At 45.6% G+C, this 10,040-nt stretch overlaps 1 protein-coding gene, 2 long non-coding RNA genes and 1 pseudogene across 3 annotated transcripts; 2 read left to right on the forward strand and 2 right to left on the reverse strand.

Moving 5' to 3' along the window:
• Positions 1 to 3,584: 3,584 nt before the first annotated feature.
• On the reverse strand, positions 3,585 to 4,738 carry LOC120650469 (selenium-binding protein 3-like). The gene is made up of 2 exons (XM_039927621.1): positions 4,338 to 4,738; positions 3,585 to 4,065 (listed from the first exon to the last, which is right to left on the reverse strand). The coding sequence occupies exons 1-2, from the start codon at positions 4,380 to 4,382 to the stop codon at positions 3,748 to 3,750; spliced, it is 363 nt and encodes a 120-aa protein (XP_039783555.1). The 5' UTR covers positions 4,383 to 4,738; the 3' UTR covers positions 3,585 to 3,747.
• A 516-nt stretch (positions 4,739 to 5,254) lies between these two features.
• LOC120650471 lies at positions 5,255 to 6,474 on the reverse strand. The gene is made up of 3 exons (XR_005665603.1): positions 6,310 to 6,474; positions 5,832 to 5,864; positions 5,255 to 5,720 (listed from the first exon to the last, which is right to left on the reverse strand). It is a non-coding gene; the product is annotated as an uncharacterized LOC120650471 (long non-coding RNA).
• A 168-nt stretch (positions 6,475 to 6,642) lies between these two features.
• Positions 6,643 to 7,495, forward strand: LOC120650473. The gene is made up of 2 exons (XR_005665605.1): positions 6,643 to 6,764; positions 7,096 to 7,495. It is a non-coding gene; the product is annotated as an uncharacterized LOC120650473 (long non-coding RNA).
• Positions 7,496 to 7,753: 258 nt separating this feature from the next.
• Positions 7,754 to 9,709, forward strand: LOC120647765 (annotated as a pseudogene).
• The last annotated feature ends 331 nt before the right edge of the window (positions 9,710 to 10,040 follow it).

A 10,040-nucleotide genomic window follows, 5' to 3' on the forward strand; every position in this document is an offset into this window, starting at 1 on the left:
ACCTGCCGCTGCTGCCATATATATACATATCAATCGTATCATGTCGTGTCGTGTGTACTATGTCTCAGTGCCGTCCTGATCGATTAAGTATTTCCGGTGATCACTTTGCCGGTAAGGTTTGGTTTGTCGTCCTAAGTGTGTGTCTACACACACACACATATATATATATGCTTACCGATTAATATATTTCTCGGCACATGGTTAGTACGTTCAAATGCTTAACAACTAGTACCACACACTGCGGCCTTAGTATCTTTTCACTAAACCGACAGAGTCTCAACCACAAGTACCATCTCATGACCCCGTCCGTAATTCTTATGATTGCAGTATGTGATAAACCAGTCAGAACCTATTATCTCGCGAGTAGCAGGAAACTACTCGACTTTTACCGGTCCTAATTAGCAGAGCATTTAGTCGAGCTTAACTAGTGGTAAGCAGTACATGGGAACCTAGGATTAGCAGAGCATATATATATATATATATATATATATACAGAAATAACTTACATTCTAATATTTTGCTACGATGCAGCAAAGAGATCAATGCCCTCATAACCGCGAGACACGGCGAATCGATTCGATTTAACCTTGCAAGGTGGACCTAACCAACACGGCACGCAAAAGCCCCGTCGGACCCCACGCACCGATCTTTCCCCTCCCCGCCTCGAACTACAGGAACCAGCCCAACGACATATGGTCAGCCGAGCTCAACGTGAGACCACCAAAAGTAAACACATGCATCCTCATTTCTCCGCGACTACTCGACTACCCCAGGAGTTGGGTGCGGGTTCCTGTACTTTCGAAGCAAAGCAGTACTCGGCTTACCGGTTTCGACTACCTCCTACTCCCGGCCTGCGGTTAGTACAACTCAATCCCCGATCAGCACTGTCGACAACGACCGGTCCTTAATCGACTCATACGGGGCTAAGGCACCCAGGAACCCTGTCCTGCTGCCATACCTATACATCAACTTCACTCTCCGTCCGGTCTCACATTTCCATATCATTTTCAATAACTCAGGGACTGTAATATAAACACATATAACTTATATCTCGCGAGTAACCGGAAATTACCCGACTTCTAAATATCATATATCTCGCGAGTGATAAGAAGTCACTCGACTTCTATCGACAACTTATTAAGCATAGCATTTCTATCATCCTATACATGCTAGTATAACTCAAGGAACCTAAGGATCATGCAACTAGGTTCCAATCAACTCCTGAAATGTAATGCACATGTAATAGAAACGTATATAGATGTCATAATTTAAAATAATAGGACATGCACTGGGGCTTGCCTTAAGTCTGCTGCTCAGCACCGGGGTAACTGGGCCTTAGGCCTGGTTCTCACGCCTCTCTACCTGCTGGGCCTACTCTAGCGGCTCCCGTGGCTCCGCAACCACCTCGTACACAACCTGCTCCGCGGCGGCTGCTACTCGTATGCATATGATATGAGGAATGCAATTATGATTTGTAATGATAAATTAGTCATTGCACGAGTATAGGTACTAATAATCTACCCAAAGGTACGCCCATATTAGTTGACGACATTTTCAGATATCCGGAATATCCGGACCATTATCCGGAGTGTCCAGACCCACAAGTCCGGAGTTTCCGGGCCTATACCCGAAGTTTCCCCCGGAGTGTTCCAAACCCGGAGTATCCGGGCTTATACCCGGAGTATCCGGGTTTTGCACAGCTTTCGCCCCCAAAACAGAAATTCTGATTTCTAGCAAAACCAACCTACAAAAATCGAAACCTTCTAGACCCTAGCAGAGGGACTCATATGGAGATGATTGACCCAAAAGAAATCGCTTAAAACATCCGAGAACGATCACTCCCTTAAACCCTAGCTCGAGTACCTTGAGTAGGCTTCCCTTGCACCAAGAGCTTGAACCGAAGCCACCCCAAGGTGAAGCTCATACAAAGGATGATTCCCCACGCCGGTAGAAACTTCTTGGGCCTTGGAATGGATTTGTAAGGAATAATTTGGAGTTTAGGGCTAAGGAGAGAGGGAGAGCTCGTGGGGGAGTGAAGAAGAGAGAAAAGCTGATGTTTTACCGTTTGGAAACAGTAAAAAGACCATAACACGTGATATAGGATTTCAAGTCCGGACTATCCGGAAGAAGATCCGGAGTATCCGGGTAAATCCGGAATTTCCGGATTCAAACCTGGAGTATCCGGGTTCCTCTGGCTCCAGAATTTGAAATTGAGTTTTGAGTCGATTTGTGACTCGACTTGTAACCGAGATAATTGGATCACTAGTTAGCTAGTTAAACCCAAATTTAACACTCGGATGTTACAGAAAGCGCTTTGCAGCCCTCCCGTACCAAATTTTTTTCCATGCAAAAGGGGAAGGAAAACATCCTGCCAAAATAAAAAGAGAATAAATTTGGCTCCCAATCTCCTTTCCAGCGTGTGGGCACGGTTTGATAATGGCAAATCAGCGAATCCCATTTGCAGGATGGCAAACAGGCTTTTGATGATGGCAAAATCCCGATTTTCTCGTCGGAAATGAAGACGATGGCGGTTGGGTGGAAATGGCTACAGTACCTGGCCAGATGAGGGGCTATTTTGCAAAAACGCACCAGCCAGGACAAGTGAAAAAGCATATGGACCGCCCATATTTGATCTAACCTCTTTAATAGAGCCCAGAATTGGATCGCGATCATTCATCGCGATCCAAATTTGGTTCTTTTTGTTCATTTTTATTTCTGAAGGGTGTGTTACGGGAACTGCATGAGCAGAAAAGCACATTTTACATAAAGACCCTTTACAAAAGAGATATTGTTCAAAAGCTCCTCCCCTTCTCGTTCCCGTACCATCTCTCCGGGGAAGCGTCCGTACGTCCTCCGGCGGACTCCACCACGGCCCCTTCCGCCCAGAGAGGACTCCTGAAGGCCTGAAAACTCGTATGATTCTACATTGGTCTCCATCGATGTCCGCGGTGGAGCAGCCGACCCGCCGCGTCATTTCCGCCACGGCCGGAGCCGGAGGCGACGGCGGAGGCGAGTCCAGATCGGGCGGCTCTGCGAGCTCATGTATCTTATTCTCAACTACGAGTCTACGACACACGTGCTGAGCAGCGCCGATAACGATTCTGGGGCCTCGAGCCCTCGCCGGCTCGACCTCAATCGTATGCGCCGCTCGGCAACCTTGCACGCTAGTACTACACAATTACCTTGCAACTTGCTGGAGCCTAGAGGTGATCAGATGAATGCAATTTTGATTTAACATTCTGTTGCACTCATGCTATTTGCACTGGCATTCGGAAACCTGTAGGATTCAGGCCAAGGGCATCACTCTGCTTATGAGTTCCTTCTCAGTTCTCAGTTTCTCACCCTGGCAGAAGCATGCCCATTTCATTGCTGTTGATCAATGCGTGTTCTTGTAAGCCAAATACCAAGAACAGGATTTGAAAATTTTCAGGTGACTGGCTGGGGGGTCATTGCTGAAACCTGCATATATACTGATAACATGAAATAGAGGCGGCCTGGCTTCCGCCTCTGAGAGACAGATCCCTTTATTTACTAGAAGTCTTCAGACACTTAAACTGACGACTTACAGCCGTGCAATCAGAATATTCAGAATTGGGACTTCTTTTATTAGCTCAAGCTCATGGAACTATGACTTATTCCACCGATAATAGTCTCAATACATAATTAAACACTGCAGCTCAACCATGTTAATGACAGTGCATACAACAGAATGGATCTCAAGCTGCCTGTCATGCTGAATCCTTGATCTTAGATCCATATATCAGAGGTGCAGTCCCCGCCAGGATATCTCATCTCATGGGCCAAGGCGGGTCCGTCGGGCTCGGTACCAAAGTCGACAAAGAAGTTGGGGTTGATAGCCAGGCCTCCTTTCTCAGTGTCGACATCAATCTGCAACATGTGGGAGCCCTTCTTCACAAGATCATCATCATTCATTTTGAAAAAAAAAACAAGATCATCACCATAGAACTGCTCATCCCATCGGCTGAAAAGTGAGTTGGTTACGTCTATCCTCTTTCCATCCAAGCTCAGCTGAATCATCTGTGGTCCATCTCTAAGTCGTTGACCCTGATTGTAAATAAAATCATGGTTGATGAGACTAATCAAAATTTCATTGCATTTTATCTCAGCTTATTTAGGGGGGGGGGGGGGGGGGGGGGGGGAGTTCCTTCAAGAAGGCATATCCTTCAACTAGACAATGCACATAATCAGTTTGGAGAAGTGGATTGTAGTTTGGTATTTGATAACTCTACAACAAACAACACGTAACAACCACTAAGATCCAAAGTCTCATAATTATAAAAATCTCAGTTTAGAAGGGTTTCAAGAGGAGAGATTACCTTGACTTGGGGCACATTATACTGCTCTTCCCACAGGTACCCCATGCTGGCCTACAGGGCGGCGAGCTCGGCGAGGGTGGGGGAGAAGGAGAGGAGGAAGAGGCCCCGGCGGCGAGGCAGGACTTGAGGGAGGGGGCGGGGGAGAGGAGGTCGGAGGCCGCGGCAGAGATCGCGGGGGCAGGGCGCCTGCGGCGGGAGCGGAGAGGCGGGGGATCTGGTTGGGCTTTGGGTTTGGGCGCGAGGAGGAGATGGGAGAGGGATGCGGCGGCGGCGGCCATGTCGGGCGAGACCAGTGGGCGGCCGGCGGCGGCGGACCTCGATGCTCGTTCGGTTTGGGGGATCTGCGCGGCAGCCGAGTAGCGAGGCCGACGGCGGCGTGAGAGTGTGCCTGTGCGAGTGTCGTGTCACGTGATGCGGTGCGTGACTCTTGGGCCCCGTCTGGTTCATCTGTGCTATGAATAGTAACTGTGGAATCTTTCATGATTGGAGGCTTAAACGAAGTCTATTTGCAAAACCTTTTTACATATGAGCGCAACTTTGCGCGACGAATCTAATGAGACAAAAAAGTCGTAATTGGCTACAATAATGCTACAGTAATCATCCTCTAATCATGCGGTCAAAGATCTCATTAGATTCGTCTCGCGAATTAGTGCAGGGATTGTGGAGTTAGTTTTCCAAACTGCCTTCATTTAGTAATTCTAATTATTGATCAAAGTTTGTACTAGGTGCGCTACGGACCAAACCAAATAGGGCCTGGTCTCTGGCGCTCTGGCTTGGCGGCGTGCCGGACGGCCGCGAGGGCCGTGCCACGGTGCCAGCAACCAGCGTGGAACTTGCCGTGAGCCCATCAACATATGAGAGTAACAAAGACAAAATGTGATTTTTGTAATTTCAGACTAAATATTCCAAGACACGTCTGCAATCAAAACAGCATACGTATATTATTTGTGATAGTTGCTGCAAAGTGCACACAGCCGGATAGTCCTCGCTTCCAGCTGGTACGACAATATTTTGCAAATGCACACTATTACAATCCACACTATTTTGCAAATATTACAACCACACATAATATGAATAGTAGGCAGTGGCTAAATTACAATATATGATACTCCCTCCATTTGTTTTATATTCGACGTTGATTAGTTCAACTTTTGACTAATCAGTATCAAATATAAGAAAATGGGGTAGTACGCTTGTTATTGCTACTAGCTAAATTACAATCCATAATATGTGTATTGGTACACATACATCGTAGCTCAAGTGCAGAACCACACATAGATAACTCTGATGCTTGGAGCATTATTTTACTTAGTTTGGTAGGTTCATCCTAGGGGTTCCCACCACCGTTTGTGGGAACAGAGCATTGACCAAAGTCAGTCCTTCCTGATTTTTTAATAAAAAATTAGAATATGAGAGATCTTTAATCAACCACTGAAATCTTATACATTCCTATAGTCAAATTTACAAGCAGGTACCACGGTCATTTGTACTTACCACAAGGCTTGTATGAGTTGTAACCGCTTCTTCCTGTGGTGAAAAAGTGAGCATGGTAAGTCATATATTGAAGGTCCTTTTGAGGCGTAATTCGTGTTTTAAAACTTTTCCAGTAAACATTACGTTTCACGTAAACTTTTAGCTTTATCAAAAAGGTAACATGAATTTACTCCATTTATGTTACTTTTAAAATATTCAAGAATGAAATGTGAAAATTGGCTATATCACCATTTTTGGACAGTATCATTGTAAAATCATAAATTAATTAATTTATAGTGATGATATGAAGCCATTATTATTGAGAATTATAGTTTCGAGTCTGATCTTAGGGACTATGATAAAGAAACAATTGACTCAAATAAGAAGTGATAGGCTGATAGCACAAGGCAAGAAGTGCCGGTGATAGTACCAAGTAGAGCCTTTATGCATGTGTTCCTTGTCTTCTAAAGAAAAAAAACCTGCATGCATGAGTTATTACCGGCATCGACGGAGCTGGTGTAGATGACACAGACCATAGCAGCTACAACCAAGAGCATCAGGCAAAAAGAGAATGCAGAAGAGTATTGCTTCATCGTCATGGTCTCTCAGGCGAAGTGGGTGTAATTTTGCAACGTCTACTTTGTTTGTAGTTTCCCAGAGTTCCTGGTTAATTCCCCTGTCTTGGGGAGAACTAGTATTATTTATAGCCTAGTAACGAGGAGCTTAGTGGATGCGATTTTCCAAAGGAGCTCTTAAGTTTGTCAAAAGGTTTTACTCTTTCTTTCTTTCTTTCTTTCTTTTATAAAGGTTTTACTCTTTCTTGATGTTATGGCAGCAGGTTCAAGGACTAAGATACCAAAGCCTATAGCTCGTGCTGTCGTGCAAGGAAAATTCTAGCGATCACATAATCGATGGCGTACACACCTGCGGAAGTGAGAAGCAGTCTTTATCCAGGTAGACGCCGTGCCCATTTCGGTTGAATATGTCCAAAAGGTTGAAAAATGGTGAAAGATCATCTAAAAACACACTTTTAAATTTTAAAAAAATAAAACTGAAAAAATCATAGTTTATCCCTATATGTGCTTTATCACAAAAGTTAAAATTCATTTATTCATAAAAATAGCATACATAAGGTCCTTTAGCACTTGAAGATAAAAAATTGTCCACTAGTGTAATTATGGTGAATTTTGGAAGGAGGCACACATTGTTTTCTTTTACACATATGTAGACGCTTATATATGAAAGTATGTACACATATTATACCTCTATTAACATATTGAGACAGGTGTGTCATCGATGAACATGTCCCTTACTATTGAAATTTGAGAGTATAAGTAGGTAAATGTTTGAGCATCCATGCCAAGTCGGCTCAAACAAGAGCTAAAAGGTTTATAAATTGTGAGTAATGTCATCACTATATAGAATTATCATAGTTAGATAGTAGTTTATTAGTTAAGACGGGGTGGATCAATTCAGATCACGCCGCTGCATTTGTGGACATTGGGTATCATAAAGAAATATGCTTGAGTACCCAGCTCTCAAAGGCGCTCATAGAGGTGGTTTTGCGTGCGTGTGTTCGTAAAGGCAAGTGTGCGTGCGTTGTGAGCATTTGGAAGCGGATTATTGGGGGTCTTAGGTGCCACCTGATTGTTTATTATGCTGCCGCCACCCATCATCCTGGTCCATCTTCATAAGTCCATGCAAACCGTGAATTTGAAGGGAAAAAACTTGTAGTTTTAAACTAGGTGTCTAAATAAAATTTTGATTGCACCATTGTGAGTTTCTTTATGAGATCTTTGAAACTGACCATAATTATACATGTTTAGGTAATTTTCAATGTGGAATATTTTCCTCTAATGGCGGAACAATTTTATTATGAAATTGGAACAATTGTTCCAGGATCACAAAAAAATATTTCAATATTTTAAAATATGTTTTAAAAAATGTTCCAGTGCAAGAAGATGATGGACATGGAGGGCTTCCTCGGCCAGCTCATCGACAAGCACCGGGAGCAGCTGCGGCGCGGCGCGAGAACCGCGAGCGCGAGACCACCCTCCTCCTGCACGACGCCATGGCCGGCCGCCGCCCGGGGGGCCTCGCGGGGCTCTCCGTCGAGGAGATCGCCGGCCTCGGCTGGATGGTGGAGAACCTCCTCCACAGCGTTAGGGGTGCCATCGACCTCCTCCAGGGGCAGGGGCAGGAGGCCCCGGATGCGGCGACGGCGGCGGCTGCATCTCGCCGCCGCCGCAGGTGGGCTGCCTCCCGCTGGTGCCTTACGGCGGCCACCCGCGGGACGTGATGACGATGCAGGCGGCGCCGCCGCACCCGCAGGCGGCCTGGCTGATGGACGTGGCCCGGGCCGGAGGCGACCTCGGCGCGCTGGTCTACAGCGGCTTCGGCGGTGGGCGCGGGAGCTTCGCTGGATCAGGCGCCGCCGGAACCTCCAACGCCGCCGCCGCCGGCACCTCCAACGGTGCCCCGTGTGCCCCGCATCGCATCGTCGTCGATCGAGTGCATGCTGCCTGCCGGCTGCCGCTACCTGCCTGCTGCTGCCATATATACATATCTATCGTATCATGTCGTGTCGTGTGTACTATGTCTCAGTGCCGTCCTGATCGATTAAGTATTTCCGGTGATCACTTTGCCGGTAAGGTTTGGTTTGTCGTCCTAAGTGTGTGTATATATATATATATGGTTTGTCGTCCTAAGTGTGTGTATACATATATATATACATATACATATGTATACGTATACATACATATATACATACATATATATACATATGTATACATATACATATATATGTACATATATATATATGTATATATATATATGTATATATATATGTATATATATATATATATATGTATATATATATATATATATATATATATATATATATATATATATATATATATATTGTCGGCCATGTCATATATGCGACATGATGTTTTATCCCATTTCATGGTTTGATTGTCTCTCTGTCATGGTGTTGTTGGAACAAAAAAGATTAATGCATATATTGTCGATCAGTTTTCGTATGGGACTTGTTATACGGTACTCCTTTCCTCCCTAGGGGGTATAATACTTTCAAGTTTCAACAAATCACAGTCCTTGATTTTTGAAACACATAATTCAATTTTAATTAAAATAATAAATAAAAAATCCCAGCAATATAATCTCGTCTAGCCTGATGATGCGAACGTTCCTTTTTCTAGCGCCGCAAAACGCAAGGCAACAAATACAGGAGAAAGGGTAGTACTCCCTCCATACTGGTATTAGATGATGTTTAGGACAAGATTTGAGTGAAACATTGGGAATATAAATCATGAATAACTTTTAAGTTATCGAGTTTGAAAAAGTGAAAATTATGTGAACAGATTTGTCTTAAAAAATATTTTCATAAAAATATACATATATCACTTTTTAATAAATATTTTTATAAAAATAAGCAGTTAAAGTTGTGTTTTGAAAACCGTATCATTGTCGTAAACTTCATCTATTTCCTATATGGAGGGAGTAGTTGTTATCCTTTAGCGTGTAGTATTTCATTATTGCTTGTTTGTTGACTCCTCCGATGGAAACACCTCAGCACGTATCTCTTTTTTTTCGTGGCCAACAGGAACCGCTCATCTTTTAGTAGAGTGGGGGCGCAGATCTGCGCAGGAGTTGCCCGTGAGGTCTCCGACGTGCTCAAGGAGGCCACAGCCAGCGCTTTGAGGGTGAAGGCCCTGCTTGGCATAAAGGAGCTTCGGCCGACAACGCCTGTAGTTGGAGCCGCGCGGCAGCATGCAGGCGCAGCCTCGGACTCGGACGGCACCACAGATGTGGAGCTCCGTGGAGATGGCCGGCGGGGATGGGCGAGGGTCACGAGATGCGGCGCAGCGGCGGACGTGTGAGTCGGTGGAGCGGTGCCCTCGCGACACGCCGGCAGGCACGCGTGGGCGCCCGGCCAGCGACAAACGGTCGGCTTCTCTCCGGCGTCGGGGCCCTCGCTGCAGCAGCCATTAGCCGCCGCAAGAAGGCCCGCGCTGCCGCCTCGCTCCTCTGCGTCGAGCACCGGTGTGGTCTCCAGGAGCACGGAAGCCTCTACAAGGCCGCCGTGGATATAGATTTCCAAATGGGCCGCCCGACACTAGCTTGATTTGGCCCGGCCCAATGCGGCCCGGCACTATTAGGCCCGATAAATTCTTCATGCCGGGCCGTGTCGGGCGTCGTGCCTCACTGACG

This window comes from Panicum virgatum, chromosome 9K (assembly GCF_016808335.1).
Source record: "Panicum virgatum strain AP13 chromosome 9K, P.virgatum_v5, whole genome shotgun sequence".
Classification (NCBI taxonomy): domain Eukaryota; kingdom Viridiplantae; phylum Streptophyta; class Magnoliopsida; order Poales; family Poaceae; genus Panicum; species Panicum virgatum.